General features: G+C 46.1%; 1 protein-coding gene across 1 annotated transcript in view; it reads right to left on the bottom strand.

Annotated features, from left to right (window-relative positions):
* MAP3K15 (mitogen-activated protein kinase kinase kinase 15) overlaps window positions 1-16992 on the bottom strand; it is a gene marked incomplete at its 5' end in the record, with an annotated part of 120295 nt that overhangs the window by 56598 nt on the left and 46705 nt on the right. The window contains one exon of the mRNA XM_080795814.1: window positions 16727-16833. Within this exon, the coding sequence (XP_080651940.1) occupies window positions 16727-16833 (107 nt within the window). The remainder of the gene's footprint in view (window positions 1-16726; window positions 16834-16992) is intronic.

Below are 16992 nucleotides of genomic sequence, written 5' to 3' on the forward strand. Positions count from 1 at the left end.
AGACATGAGGAAGCTACTAAGCTCGCATGAAAAAGACTGCGGAATCAACAGGAATCAGTTTTTGGCCAAAGAGGGGACAATGTGAGCGTTAGGAAGAACAATTACTATAAAGGATTGAAGCGTTTCAACTATATTACAATGATGAAGAGGAAACCTCTATACCAAAGAAGACTTAAGAGTCTCATCAACCAAATGCCACGTATAGACCTTGTCTGGATCATAACTCAAACAAACCCACTGTAAACATCAAACTAAAGAGACAGCTAACTGGGAAAACGTGAACACTCGTGCTGAGGAATGATTGTTCATCTTGAGGTAAAACACAATCATGACTACGTTTTGTAAAACTGTCCCTCAGACAATACTGAAATCTCTATGGATAAAATGGAATGTCTTGGCTTCATAATCCTTCTGGTGTTAGGGTAGGAGGGAGGGCATGGGGAGAGAAGGAAACAAAAATGGCTATGCAGTGTTAAGTACTGAAGTGGAGAAGGGATACGTGGGGGTTCCCTGTATTATTTCCTACTTTTTAAAAAATTATGTAAGTCGCCATACGGTACATCATTAGTTTTTGATGTAGTGTTTGGTCCATGATTCACTGTTTGCATAGAACACCCAGTGCTCCACGCAATACTTTTGACTGTGTTTGAAATTTCTATAAAACAAAAAAAAAAGTAAAAATCCATCCTGACTCAACAATTCCACTTCTAGAATATAGAAAAACCCCTATGTGTATCTTTTTATTCAAGAATTTTTGCACAAAGATGTTTATTATGGCTTTGCCCCTAACAGTGAAAAACTGGAGATAACTCAAATGTCCACTGACATATGAATGGTAAAATATAGTTTGTAACAACCAAATGATGGAGTATCATGCAACCCTCAAAAAGAGGCAAGTCTGTATGTGATTATATAGAAGAATTTCCATAAAGTTCATGGAAAAAACTGCTGAACGAAATGAATAGCACAATCCCATTCTTTGCACTCAATACTATTCACATGTATGTTCGTGTGCACAAAGTCTGGAAGGATACACATTAAATTGTTCAAAAAAAATGGCTGGGATTTGTACGAGGTGTTCCTGTGTATGTTTTACCAATAACTATTCTAATAAGTGAATAAAGAGATTATTCTTTTTAGTTTCTTGGCAATTTTACAAAAGGCTCTTTTATGCTTTCTTTCTGGATGACCTGTACCTCAGAAAAACTACTGTGTCATTCGGGACAGCAGATTAGTACCTCAAACAGCTTTCCTTAACTGGGGATCTGCTAGTGCATTTAGCTCCAGAGAAAATTATTTGATTATCTGAGTGACTATTATCTCCCTCCTCCCAAGTCTGGTACTCAGATAGCCCTATTCCCTGGATGCATAAGAGTTCATTCAACTGATACAATAGATGCCTTAAGGTCTTAGCGTTTAATTCTTTGTGGAACCCAACCCGGGTTGAGAAGGGCTAATCTAGACACTTGGCATTCTTCTGGAAGGCTGCAGTAATTAAGCCAGTATTACAACTCTAACTTTTTCTATTGTCTACATTGGTCTTGTTCTCACATATTTGATCTTGATGCTCTCTGTCCATAGAATCTAATTTTACCAGCCTGCAAACCAGATCTCTAAATGAACAGCCCACACATGATACCTTCTCATTTTTTTTAAAGGTTTTATTTATTTGACAGAGATCACAAGTAGGCAGAGCGGGGCGGGGGGGGGGGGGAGACAGGCTCCCCGCTGAGCAGAGAGCCCAATGCGGGGCTCGATCCCAGAACCCTGAGATCATGACCCGAGCCAAAGGCAGAGGCTTAACCCACTGAGCCACCCAGGCGCCCCTACCTTCTCATTTTTAAGAGCCAACAGATACCATCCCAATTCAAATTTACTAGAGCATTTAAATAATTTCTACAGTCTGTGGTAGGAAAACAAAAGATTAAAACTTTAATGAGGTAAAAAATTTCTATATCTGTTATGAGCCAGCTTTTGAGGTGTGGAACATTCAGGATCTGAGAAGAATGTACTTAACACTTCCACATGCTTATTACTGATCTGGGTTCGGATTTGTTTGTTTGGTTTCCTTTGGACCATTTACAGCAATATTTCCCTTGAATTTTTTTCATTAGCTTGAAACTTACCCTTGTTACTCAAAACAAAAGGTCTTCTTAGTATTAAAAAAAAAAAAAAAGACAAACACCAAACAAGCAAAAAATGAAAAGCAAAGTGATTCTTGGCTTATAGGCCGCTTTAGGACAGGTGCTAAATAGCTTATCCCTTTAGTGGTTAATCACCAGCTTTCAGATCTGTTTATCATTTTCAGATCCCAAAATATACACAGATAGGTCTATAGATAAAAACTCCCATGTTTAATCAGTCCGTCAACACAGGTTTCTGACAATAAAGCCATTTCACACATTAAGAGACAGATACGAATTAAGATGGAAGGTTGCAAGCTTGGCTTCATATTAGAATCACCTGAGAAACTTTTAAAAACCTCGGCATTGATGTTGCACTTGAGACCAATTAAATCATTCTCTGGAGATGGGATCCAGCCATCAGCGTGTCCTACCCTGGATATTCGGACTCAGTAGGCCTGGGTCACTGCTGAATGCACTATTTCTCGGCCCTTGTCTTACCTGACCTACCAGTCGCACTTGACAGTTGGGCACTCCTTCCTCCTTGGACCACTTTCCTTTGGCGGCACCACACAATCCTGATTTTCCTTCTACTTTAGTCTAATTTTCTGGCCCCTATTCATCTCCCAGTTTTTTTAACACTGGAGCAGGTGTCCTCAGCCAAGCCTTGGACCTTCCTCTCTACCAGAAACTACACTAGATCCCTCCGTGATCCCATCTAGTGTCCCGCATTTTCAAACCACCCACATTCTGATGACTCCCAAATTCCTATCTCAAGCCCAGAGCTCTCCCGTGAACTCCAGGCTTCCATATCCAACTGCCTTCCTAGCATCTCACTTGCATGTCTAATATCGCAAACTTGATGTGTCCAAAACTCAACCGTTCATTGTTCCAGCAAAGGTGTTCTCCACCTTATTTAATGACGCCCGGTCCACGCTTCCTGTTTTCCATGCCAAACACTTCAGAGTCATGCCTCATTTCGTTAGCACTTTTTATTCAATCCAAAAATTGTGTTGGCTTTTAGTTTCAGCCATATCCAAAAGTGGCCTGCTCCTCGTGACCCCCACCATTCCCACCCTGGTCCCAGTAACCGTGATTTCCTGCTTCTACCCTCACTCCTCCACCATCTGTTCTCAACACAGCGGTCGGAGTGATCCCGCTAAACACTAAGTCAGGCCGTGTCACTCCGCTACTCAAAACACTATGCAAATCCTGTATCTGGCAAGGAGTTAATATCCAAAATAGAGAAAGAATTCATACAACTCAATAGCAGAAGTCTGATTTTAAAAATGGGCAGAGGAGCTGAAGAAACATTTTTCCAAAGAAGGCATGAACAAGGCCGGTAGTAAAGACGGTCAACAGACACAGGGAAAGATGGTCAACATCGTTCATCAGCAGGAAAACGCAATTCAAAATCACAATGAAACATCAACTCTCGTTTGTTAGAAAGGCTAAGATAAAAAAAACAAAAAAAAAAACAAAAACCAAGACATAACAAGTGTTGGCGAGGATGCGGAGAAAAGGGAACCCTCATGCACTGTGGGTGGGAATGCAAACTGGTGCAGCCACTGTGGAAAACAATATGGAGATTTTTGAAAAAATTCGAGATAGAGCTACCATATAACCCAGGAATCCCACTTGTGGGTATTTATCTACAGGAAACGAAAACACTGATCTAAAAGGCACCTGCACTCCCACGTTTGCTGTAAAATTATTCACAACAGCCAAGACGTGCAAGCCGCCCAAGTGTCCATCAGCGGATGAATGGTAAACAGTGTGGCACACATACACAACCGAGAATCAGTCCTAAACAGAAAGGACTCGTGCCATTTGCAACAACATGGATGTATCTTGAGGGCATTATGCTAAGTGAAATAAGTCAGAGAAAGACAAACACTGTATGATCTCACTTACATGTGGAATCTAAAAAAGCAACCCAACCCAACCAAATCCAGCTCACGCATACAGGGGAAAGACTGGTGGCTGCTGGGGGTGGGGATTGGTGGGTGAAATGGGTCGAAAGGTATAAACTTTCATGTGTAAAATACGCAAGACTTGGGGATTTCGTACATGGCATGGTGACCACAGTTAGCACTGTATTATAGATTTGCAAGTTCCATGGGGTAATCTGGGTGGCTCAGTCAGTAGAGCATGTGACTCCTGATCTCAGGGTCTTGAGTTCAAGCCCCATGTTGGGTGCAGAGCCTACTTTTAAAAAAAAGTTCCTAAGAGAGATCTTAAAAGTTCTTATCATAGGAAAAATATTTCTAATTATGCGTGGGGATGGATGTTAAAGAGACTGACTGTTGTGATCATTACACAAAATGTACATATATCACAGCATTATTTATGCACCTGAACTAATAAAATGTTATATATCAGTCATAGCTCAAAAACAAACCTGACAAAACACCCTTGCAGGGCTCCCATGTCAGAGCAAATACCCATCTTCTTTCAGTGGCCTGCAAGATTCTAGAAGATCTGGCTCCCGCTTATTGCACTATCCACTCCCCCATCACAAGCCTCCCTGCCATTCCACGTTGTTCCCTGGAACCTTCTAGAATGTTCTTCCCCAATATATTTACATGGTATGCTTCCTCATCCATTTCTCTATTTTCTTCATGTCACTCTCTCATAAAACCAGTCTTCTCTGAGCACTCAGCTTATACATGTAATCTGCCCCACCAGCCTCCCTATCACCCTAAACTATTTTAATAGTTTTACTTAGTTTCTATCATCTCTCCGCACTTCAGCACATAAGCTCCAAGAGGGAGGGGTTTTTCTGTCTGGTCCGTTTACTGCTATGCCCCAGGGATTAGAGCGCAGTCTAGCACACAGTAGGAGCTCAACCAATGTCTGTTACATGGATGGCAAACTGAGCCGTACTGAACACGAAACCATCCTCATCCACTGACAGCTGAGCGAGCACAGACAATGACAGAGCATCCCCTACACGGCCCTGTATTCTCGAAACCCTGCAGCGGGACATGGTGAGGCCTATGTAAATGCACAGAAAGCTTCAAAGATATACAGCAAAGTGCTGAGAGAGAGAACTTTGGCAACACAGATAGGATTAGGGAATAGATTTATAAGTGACAATTGCTTTCAACATTTCCCCATCCTCCAGTTTTTTGCAAAAATATGTAAACATATTTATTATTTATGCAGTAAGCTACCCAAACTAAAAAAAAACCACAATACTGGCCTGGGAACTTTTACAGCTAGATTCTGGTTATTTTTCATAGCATTTATTATCCTTTCTGTGCCTCAGATCTTCACATGTAAATCATGTTTGACTTTGCTTACCTCACAAGGCGACTGTGGGCTACAGTGGGCCAGAGCTTTCACCTGTCACCTGTCACTAAGCATCCTGTCTGCTTTTCTGTCTTTCCTACATCATGCGTCTTTAAGAGAAAGTTCATAGGGTGGGAGAGAGTTCCAAAAAAATCTTTCTCCAAATCAGGCTCTCAGAATTAACCAGTAAAATGTCTTGCTAGACCAGAGTCCTTTCTAGGACCAACGCTGTCTTAGGTGGCCCATCAAAAACCTTTTTTTTTTTTTTTAAAGATTTTATTTATTTATTTGACAGACAGAGATCACAAGTAGGCAGAGAGGCAGGCAGAGAGAGAAGAAAAAGCAGGCTCTCCACAAAGCGGAGAGCCCGATGCGGGGCTCGATCCCAGGACCCTGGGATCATGACCTGAGCTGAAGGCAGAGGCTTTAACCCACTGAGCCACCCAGGCGCCCCCATCAAAAACCTTTTAAGAGATGCCTGCTTCCAATCACAAGACTGAGAAAGTCCTTCCACTCCCACGGCAACAGTCCAAGCCTGGACAATCCCTAAACCATGCCGAAGGGGAGGAAGAACTTCCTCAATTAACTCATTCCAGAGAACGATGACGCTCTCAGAGGTGAGCCAAGAACCACGACAGCTTGCATGTTGGGGACCTGCTCTAGGTACTGCCAAATGGAAGAGTGAGTCTTTGACAGAGAAGCTTCACAGGGACAAGGAGAAAATCTGCAAAGTTTCGGTCAAAAGCATGGGCTGATGGGACAGAACAGCATCTGGAAGTATCCCCAAGCAAAAACCTTTTGCTTCGTGTTAGAACTCTCTTGCAGCAAGCTCACCCCCTGTATTTTGCCAAGAAAGCCGCAGTGCAGGAGAGGCTCAAAGTAGAAAGATACCACACGCACTCTCAGAGCCCTCGGACATGGGTCCCTGCAAAAACGCAATCCAAAGATATGAGGAAGAGCAGCCCCAAATCCTCCCTGCTCAAATACGGACAAGACCAGAAAGGTCGTGGAGCGACAAGAGGTGGGGGTTGGGCTAATCACGAGTTAATGGCTGAAAATGGAGTCCAGGACCAACCCAGCCATTTTCTAGGAGAAACACAAAAAATCAGTCATATATGCTAATTGCCAGGCCTAAGAAAGGGCTCAGGCATCCAGGACAATAAACAAAACAAGTTATCCTTCAGTCTCCTTGGTTCTTCTAGATAAAACGTCTAGAATACAGTAAAATTAGGAGATGTGCATGGAAGAAAATGTGGCCCATAATCAAGATAAAAAATAGAACCAGAACCAGAAATGACTGTTACTAAAACTGATAAGAACTTACAACTATTATAAATATATTGTTTATATACACATAAATACATACGGGTGAAGAATTAAGTTATTTTGTGAGAGAAATGGAAACTCTCAAAAAACAAGTGAGTAGAAACCCTAAAACTGAATTAAAAAAAAAAAAAAAACAAAAGTGGCACTGAAAGGACCTAACATCAGATTTGGACACTCTGAGAGAAAAGATCAGTGATCTGGAATGTGGGTCAGTCGCCATTATCCAAACTGGGGCCGGAAAAGGCTGGGGGCAGGGCTGCCAGAAAGTGCACAGGGGAGCTCTGAGGGATAAAACCTTCTGTCTCTGATCTTGGTGGTAGTGGCACGGGTGTACTTATTTGGCCAGAGCCATCAAACAGAGCACTTCAAATGGGTACATCGTAGTGTATGTCTGTTTTCCCTTAAACCTTAATAACGGTGGTTTTAAAAAGATGTAGAAACTGATCAGTGTTTCTGAAAGGTAAGTGTCCTGCTGGGCCAATCACTGCTCTCTGCCCTCAGATACATTCCTCTGCCACCTGCTTTGCTCTGTGTCCCAGGGCGGCGAGCTCCTCCAGGCTGATTCCCAGGCTCCCAGACCTGACCGCCAGCCGCGAGCAGCCCGTGGAGGACCAGGGCGGACAAGCATCCGCAGGGCCAGGACGAAGCAGCCGGAGTACATTCTCCTGGTTTTGGTGTGTTTCGTGTGGTGGCTGTAGCAATAGCCGCGTCTCTTCTGTAGACTTACCTGCCGATAGGCTGGCTTGTAATGCTTCCAAGGGATCCCGGCTCCTAAGATTCTGATCACATCACCTCTTTCCTGTGTCCCTCCAGCCAAAGGAGAGACGGCAGCAGCCTCCTGCCAATGTGAATTCTGATGGGCTGCGGTTCCCTGTTTGGCTACTCAGCTCTGCCAACACCCGTGTAATCAATTCCGTATAGTCAATTTCCTCTATTTTAAATACTGAGAGGGGCGTCTGGGTGGCTCAGTGGATTGAGCTGCTGCCTTCGGCTCAGGTCATGATCTCGGGGTCCTGGGATCGAGCCCCGCATCTGCCTCAGCATCCCTGCTGAGCAGAGAGCCTGCTTCCCCCTCTCTCTCTGCCTGACTCTCTGCCTACTTGTGATCTCTCTCTGTCAAGTAAATAAATAAAATCTTTAAAAAAAAAAAAAAAGAAGGTTAAATACTGAGAGACATTTCTGTTCCCTGATTAGATCGTGACAGAAACACACCTGCCCCAAGGAAGCAGGTGCCCTACTCTGGTCAGATGCCTCATATTTACATAAGGTGAAAGGAACAGTTAGAGGTAACCTGGGTTCGAGTGTGGACAATGCCCAGAGCCGAAGAGACACATGAATGAAGCAGAAAGGTTGTTGTCCGACTCTACAAACAGGAGCTAGACATGTATCAGGGCAGAACCACTATTAAATCATCCCATCCGTGCCCCCATCATCACAACTTTTTCTAGTCTCCTGGGACCATTGAGCAACAGCTTTAAAGGCTGGGCTTTACAGGGAAGCAGGGAAGCAGCAGGCCCTCATGTGGAGCTGGGCACTTCTGAGGCTGGCTGTTCACAAAAGCAACAGGAGGTGAGGAGTCGTCCTGTCTGCACTCTTGGTCCTGACGACACACTCTCAGGGATCCCACGTGGAGGGATCTGCTTCCACTCTACGCCTTATTTGCAAGTTGCAGTAGAGACTAGGATGTGTTCACTAAAACCCCTTTATTTTTTTTTTCCTGGGCCCTCAGCCAGAACACATTTCCCAACTTCCCTTGCAGTTAGGTTGGGCCATGAGACTGAACTTTGGCCAATGAAACACGCTATCGAGTAACGAACCTCACTTCCTGACTAGGCTCAGACAAACCTCCCTGGTAGAGCCAGAAAGTGGAAACAACCCACAAGGCCGTCGGCTGACAAATGAATAAATAAGATGGGTTCCAGCAGTACGATCGAATACTATTCAGCCACGGAAATTTAGTACTGACACATGCTACAAAGTGACCAAACCCTGAAAACAGGATGCTAAGCGAAAGAAGCCAGCCAGAAAAGCTCTCTTATCATAGTATTCCGTCCATACAAAGTGTCCAGAATAGGCAAATCCAGAGACAAAAAGCAGATGAGTGGTGTCCTAGGCCAGCCTGTGCGGTTGGGGATAGGGAGTGACTGCTAATGGACTGCCAAGTAAAACTGTGGTTGTTGAGGGCTGGGGAGGGGAGTTGAGGGGGTAATGGGGGACCAGTGGCTTGTAATGAGTTCAGGGTTTTGGGGGCAGGAATGATGAAAATATTCTAAAATTGGTTGTGGTGGTTACCCAACTCTGAATATACTAAGACCGCTGGCCTGTACTCTTTAAATGGGTGAATTGTATGGTAGGCGAATTAGGTCTCAGGAAAGCTGTTCCCATACCCGTACCCTCCCTGGCAATTCAGCATGGTCTTGCTTTTCTCATCAGACGGCTTTAAGGAGAGTTGGGAACTGAAGGGAGGGCGGAGTGTCAAGATGGGAGGAGAGTGGACTATAAATCACCTGGAGAAGAGACTGCCCGAGCACGGTACCTCCACTGGACTGGATGTACGTTACGCTGCAACGATGCGTAAGTGAGTATAAACCTTCATCATGTTAAGGCACTGAAATTGTCACGCTACTTGTGACAGCAGTTACCCCACCCTAACACACAGTTACCAAGAAGGCACAGGTTTCCTTGGTGATGCAGACCAATTCCCCTCTGAGTTCGTGTCCTATCCCACTTTGACTGACACCTGGGATCCCACACTAGGAAAATGCCCATCGCTGCTGACCCTGACCTAGCCTATGCAGCCCTTCACTTTTCTGGATTGCTGGCTTTGGGCCAAGCCCTACTGTGATGGTGGTATTACCAGTAATTCTGCTTTTATACTTTTCTGTAGACACTGCATATGCAGGACTTAGATACTCTTGTTTTTGCACATATAAAGAAAAATTCAATAAATCTGCCTTCTACTACACCAATCCCTTAATTCTAAGGACCCAGGTATCACCATACGGATCTCCTCCCATTGTAGACCATGGCAGATCACAGAGTCATTCGGTCATTCATTCATTCACCCATTCAACGAATACCTACTGAGCCCCAACTCTGTGGGGGGCACAATGGTCGTAGGCATGGGTAGACCATGGCTCCCGCCCCCAGCCCCAGATTTAGTCTAGTGGGAGGGATGATAAATATTCGAATGGAACCAGAAATATGAGTGCTACAAGGGAAAAGAGCACGTGCTGTGAGAATATGTAACAGCAAGGACACCGCTTGTAGGTAACGGTACTTTCCGCAACCCAACCTCTAAGGAAAGAGACAATGGAGCTAGACCCTGAAGGAGCATCGGATTCGGTCTGGCGAGCAACGGACACTCCAGACAGAGGCAACACCCACGAGGAGAACAGCCTGCCCCTCGTATGAACTGAAGGCAGGGGAGGGTGGCGACAGGGCAGTGAACCAGGAAGAGGACAGGAGGCAAGGCAGGACCCAGGTCATGTGCGACCATTTCCATAACTTTACGCAAAGTTTCTCAGTCAACGGACTTCTCCTTGGAGGAACTCAGAAGCGATTCACGACACCTCACATTTTACTCCAAATGGCCTTCTAGATTCCAGCTCTTCTTAAGCCTTCCCCCCAGACACCATCGCTGAAGGTGATCTAACCCTGGGGGTTGGGATTCTCCGTCAGGAAATGGAAGGACAACTCGCATTCATTCAGCTTCTTCTATGTGCCCGGCACGGTGCTAAGTTTTGTATTTAAGATATTCTTAGTTCTTAAAACCATCTCATTCCACATATGAGTGAAATCATACGGTATTTGTCTTTCAAAGTAAGTCTTGACTGACTTATTTTGCTTGGCATCATACTCTCTTCTCTAGCTCCATCCATGTCACAGCAAATGGCAAGATTTCTTTTTGATGGCTGAGTAATCGTCCATTACACACACACACACACACACACACACACACACACACACACACTCCCCTCATCTTTTTTACCCATTCATCTATTGATTCCATTCATCTATTGATGGACATGGAGGCTGCTTTCATAATTTGGCAGGTGAGCTAAGGAAAAAAAGAAAGAGAGAAAGGCAAGCCAAGAAAGAGACTCGTAACTCTAGAGACCCCACTGCCGGTTATTGGGGTGGGAGGGGGATGGGTGAGACAGGTGATGGGGATGAAGGAGTGTGCTTGTCGTGATGAACACTGGGTGATGGATGGAAGCCTGGGATCATTGTCTTGTACACTCGAAACCCATACAACATTGTATGTTAGCTATACTGGAATTGCAATTATAAACACCCATCTCATTAATTATCATTATCCTCATTTCTTCCATGGCAATGCAGTCGACAGTTTTATGGGTTTTGAACAGCAGAGTGGTTTTTTTTTATAATTTATTTTTTTTTATAAACATATAATGTATTATTACCCCCAGGGGTACAGGTCTGTGAATCACCAGGTTTACACACTTCACAGCACTCACCATAGCACATACCCTCCCCAATGTCCATAACCCCACCACCCTCTCCCTACCCTCCACCCCCTGGCCACCCTCAGTTTGTTTTGTGACATTAAAAGTCTCTTATGGTTTGTCTCCCTCCCGATCCCATGTTGTTTCATTTTTTCTTTTCCTACCCCCTAAACCCCCCACGTTGCATCTCCACTTCCTCATATCAGGGAGATCATATGCTATTTGTCTTTCTCTGACTGACTTATTTCACTAAGCATAATATCCTCTAGTTCCATCCACGTCGTCGCAAATGGCAAGATTTCATTTCTTTTGATGGCTGCATAGTATTCCATTGTGTATATATACCACTTCTTCTTTATCCATTCATCTGTTGATGGACATCAATGTTCTTTCCACAGTTTGGCTATTGTGGACATTGCTGCTATTAACATTTGGGTGCACGTGCCCCTTCGGATCACTATGTTTGTATCTTTAGGGTAAATACCCAGTAGTGCGATTGCTGGGTCATAGGGTAGCTCTATTTTCAACTCTTTGAGGAACCTCCATGCTGTTTTCCAGAGTGGCTGCACCAGCTTGCATTCCCACCAGCAGTGTAGGAGGGGTCCCCTTTAGCAGGGTGGTTTTGAAGTATCTCTTAAACTGTTTAAGTGTGCGTGCATAGCATATAACCTGTGTGACTATATTTTTCTATCACTCGTTAACTTTAGGAAACCCTCACGAGCGGTCTTCTTCAGCACAAAGGACTCCCCTGACACAGAAGTCAGGAGATGTGGGGACACAAAAGGGAGAGAACCTAAGCAGGAACTTGCCCGAAAAGGAAACTCTCTTGGGCCCAAGGAGGCTGGGGAGAGGACTGATGGAAGCAGTTTAAGTCCTCTGAGTAAGTATTTCAAAAGGAAAAATATGTATTATTGGCAAGGCCACTGTTCAGAACATACGGAGATGGCCCATTTCTCAGAAAAACATCGCAACTGGCCTTCTCATCTAAAAAGTACATATCATGAAAGTGGCTTCGGCCTTCAGCTACCATCTGATGCTCTCAGCATATATGACAGAGCAGAACATGTAAAAAGATGGCCCTACAGCTCCAAGAGGCCCAGGATTTCTTCTGGTTGTCCTTCAGGCAAATGGAGATAAGAGAAAGCTTTCTGGGCAGAGTTTCACAGAGGATGCCGTGACATTACTAAGCGAGTGTGTCCAGAGCACTGTGCTCAAGCTCGGGTGTTCTGGCTCCAGATGTTTCTCACTGATCGGCCGTTAGACCCTGGGCTCTTGCCTTTCTTTCTTTCTTCCTCCTAAAATGAAGGGTTTGGGGGCGCTTGGGAGGCTCAGTCATTAAGCATCTGCCTTCGGCTCAGGTCATGATCCCAGGGTCCCGGGTTCGAGCCCCGCATCGGGCTCCCTACTCGGCGGGAAGCCTGCGTCTCCCTCTCCCACTGCCCCTGCTTGTGTTCCCTCTCTCGCTGTGTCTCTGTCAAATAAATAAATGAAATTTTTTAAAAAATTAAAAAATTAAAAAGATAAAAATAAAATGAAGGGTTTGGACCAGATGACTACTTTTCAGCGCACAAGATTTGTGCTTCTCTTCACGGCCAGGAAAATGATCACGCAAACGTGTGTCCCCCTTTTGCCACACGATTTTAGTGACCCGGAGACCGATGTGCTATACAAGTGGGGAAGGTCATCATTTTGCTACTTCTGACTAACACCCAATAAAGAATGGTCATAGAAATGCACGACTTGGGATGGCGAGATGGAACCATGAACAGAAACCGAGGAGACCAAGAAGAGGATGCTGGCAGCTATGGCAGGGACAAGGAGCCCACACGGCCCTCCTGAGGGCGTGTGTCCCTCTACCCGGGCAAGGATGTGGCTGGACAGCCCCAGGGGCTAAGGGTGAGCCGACTGCTGGAGGTTCCGGAACAAGACTGCAGCCTCCCTGGCATCGGCTGGGAGGCTAACACTCTAACACTCATCGGTCGCCCCTGCACGCATTTCTAGGCGCCACAGGGGACTTTCCTCTATCACTCCCCTTATTTATAGAGTGACACATCAGAAATTCCGATCAGCGCATCACGCATTCAGCCTCCCCTCCACATGCTGAGGAGCTCAAGGAGGAAGTGGTGTTTTGCTGCAGTTGGCAGCCTTGCCCCGAAGACGCAGGGAGTAGAATACGAGAACATTCCTACTTCGTGCAGGCAAGTCGTGTTCCTAACCTTCTACTGCGATTCAAGCACTCTTCTTCCAGACTAGCTTTCTGCCTGCTGCCTGGGTGCCTGGTCAGGTTCTTCTGGCTGCGTACCTAATCAAGTACTGGCTGCGAAAACAACAGCAAATCTAGGAAACTACTCCTAGAGGATTCCACGCCACCGAGTGGCAAGCAGTTTCATGGCTCAAAGCAGACTTGAAGCAGCTTTGAACATGCTTCTGAATGCTCGAGCCAGCTTTCCTAGTCATGGCCAGCCCTTGCCATCTGAGGCTCCGACGTCATTCATGACTGCCAAGCTTTAATAACTAATTCACGGCCACGATTTGGTCCCCTTCCTAAGCGGTAAAGGTCAACTGCAATGCGGGAAAATCATCTGTCCATCGCTCCGTTCCCCTTTATAGACAGAAGGTGATGCCATGAAGTTTCTCAAAACTGTACACAGTGCTGAAGTTGACTGTGAATATGGTGACACCTTGCCTGGCCTGTAAGACAGGGCCACTGTCTCCTCGGGGCCCAGGAGGAAGACAGCCTCCGTCCGAGAGCAAGGTGGTTCCGGCGCGGGCATCCCAGCTACTCCGCTTCCAAACCGGAAAGGCGCTGGTCTTGGGATCACTTCATCCTGCCACACCCATTTCCCTTAGATACTGGTTTTCCCTTTCACAAATTGTTTTTCTCTTTTATTACTTCAAGTGGATGGCAATCGGACTGTTCCATTCGACAACAGTTACCTCTACCCCGTTTGGGACAAGACACGGTGGCGATTCACTTCAATGGCCCTCTTCGTTTTTATTTAACAAACCATTTTTTCTATTTTTTATTTTTATTTATTTTTTTAAAAGATTTTATTTATTTATTTGACAGAGAGAGATCACAAGTAGGCAGAGAGGCAGGCAGAGAGAGAGAAAGGAGGAAGCAGGCTCCCTGCCGAGCAGAGAGCCGGATGCGGGGCTCAATCCCAGGACCCTGAGATCACGACCTGAGCCGAAGGCAGAGGCTTAACCCACTGAGCCACCCAGGTGCCCCTAAACCATTTTTTTTTAATAGCACTTACGGGGGCGCCTGGGTGGTTCAGTGGGTTAAGCCTCTGCCTTCGGCTCAGGTCATGATCCCAGGGTCCTGGGATCGAGTCCCGCATCGGGCTCTCTGCTCAGCGGGGAGCCTGCTTCCCTTCCTCTCTGTCTCTGCCTGCCTCTCTGCCTACTTGTGATCTCTGTCAAATAAATAAATAAAATATTTTAAAAAATAAAAATAAAAATAGCACTTACGGTGTGCCAGGCATTCTTCCAGGAATGTCACCAGTGGATAATCCTGTCACTGTTCACCAGGATCCACCAGAGTAGGACACCAGCTATGTACCCAACAGAAACGTGCCGTGTAGGTACACAAGTCACGCATAAGCCTATCCGCAGCAGCACTGTTCTTCAGCACCCCAGACTGAGAACAAGCCCCAAGGAGAGCTCAGTTGTGGCCAATCTGTACAATGGACTATCCTGTAGCAACAGGAATCACCGAGCTGCTGATACAGCCAACAACACGCATGTGACACCGAATGAAGGAAACAGACGCAACAGAGTACGCTGTGATTCCACTTATATGAAGTTCCAGGACAGGAAAAATTCATCTATGCGGACAGCTGTTACAACAGCAGCTGCCTACAAAGGGGTGGGGATCACCTGCAGAGGAGCACAAAGGAGCTCTCTGAGGGCGTAGACATGTTTTATATCGAGATGGGGTGGTATTTACACTGTGCGTCCATTTATCAAAAGTCATCGAATTGTGTACTTAAGAGCTATGCATTTCACTGTGCGTACATCTGGCTTCGCTATCAAAGAGAGACGTGACGTCATGAGCATGAGGAGACTCCCGAAGCCACGGGAGCCTGAACACACACGCTGTCCTGCCGATGCTGCCCGTGGCAAGCCCACAACGTGTAGCCCGATCCAGCTGCTGAAGCTAAGCCAAGACTCTTGAGAGACCAGACGCAACAGTCCTCTCGCTCGGGTCACCTCCCATGCTCACTTTATTCACTCCCTGTGGAAGACGTCGGCCACGGAAGGGAGATGGCAGGGCTAGAACATTTACGCACCAGGGATTTTGTGAGGTTCAACCTGGCCTATTCCTAGTTATCCTCCAAATACACAGTAGCTGAGTCTGAAGGTGCACATGGCTGCCCAGGTAGAGACTACATTTCCCAACTGCCCTTCCGGCTATGTGGGGTCATGTGACTATGCTCTCACCAATGGAATGGGAGTAGATGTGCTCCCCCCACCCCCACCCAGTGCTAATTCTATCTGCTTTAAAGGAAATTGTCCTGAGCTCTCAGTCTTTTCTCTCTTTGCACGGGCTGGAATACAGACCAGCAGTGACCTAGCTTCAACCAGAAGAGGATAACATTTTTGCAAATTTAAGAGCTACAAAATGGTCAGAAACCAGGTCCACGAACAACTCCCGGAGCAGTGCTAAGCCACTCGTGCGGCCCACTCACTGCTACACTGCTAGACGGGAGAGCAATTTCCGTCTTACTCAAACCACTGCACTCGGGGTCCCTTTGTTACAGCATCTTAACTAATACCAACCCCCGACCCCTCGGCACACAACCTCTTGAGGCTCCTGGTCTCCAGGTTGGAATTTCCACGTCTCAACAACTCCATCTAGCGCAATATTTTGTCTTCCAAAGTTCATATTATACTAGCAAATGAAGAGAGCACCCTCTTCTATCCTACAACAGTCCTCTAGTTGCTTAAACTCGCCCCGCACAGTCCACAAGATACTATCAACCCCTTATTCGGGCATAAGAGGTCCTTTCAAGACACAGCCGCAGCCTCCGCACTTAGCCTCAGGGCACGCGTGTGCTTCCCCGGCAAACTGTACTCTAGTGGCCCCAGACGTTCCCAGGACGCCCGCTGCACACGAAGAACACTAGGCTCCCATTTCTGCTCTGGCCAAGGAGAACGGCCTCTTCGCCAGCCACATCCCACACTCTCTTCTGCATGTGAGGTAATTCTTACCATGAATTCCAAACCCAACCCCCAGGGAAGATGCTTTAAAAGCCCCAGGTGGAAGGACTTCCTCCCTCTGCTAGGTTTCCACAGCATTTGGGGCAAACCCTCATCAAAGCATTTATTCCTCCGACCTCACGGCTGGAGTATATGTTCCAAACACAAAAGCCCTGAACCCCAAGATCAGATGCCTTGCCCTTTTTCATAACCTTGGCCTTTCAGCACCCGATCTGGCTCAGACTCAGTGAGGGTAGAACTGGACAGGCAGCATGTTTCAAAATTCTATACGTCCACCCTCACTCTCACCTGTTCAGTGCAAATGCATAGTGGAATTTAATATTATGCTGGTCGGCCAAGTCACACGTGGGCAGCATTTCCAAGGTCTCCACCAGCTTCACCATGGCGTCATAGTCCTGTTGGCGAGAGGTCCCAAGGTGAGAAAATCAGGAGACAGACAGCTCTTCGCAGATTTTCTGGACAGTTATCAACCTGAGACTGCCTCGGCATTTAAATACAAGCCTTTCCCTACAGAGAGAGCTTTTAGTGAAGTTATTTATAGCCTGTAACACAAT

Source organism: Martes martes (assembly GCF_963455335.1).
Source record: "Martes martes genome assembly, chromosome: X".
In the NCBI taxonomy this organism is placed as follows: Eukaryota; Metazoa; Chordata; class Mammalia; order Carnivora; family Mustelidae; genus Martes; species Martes martes.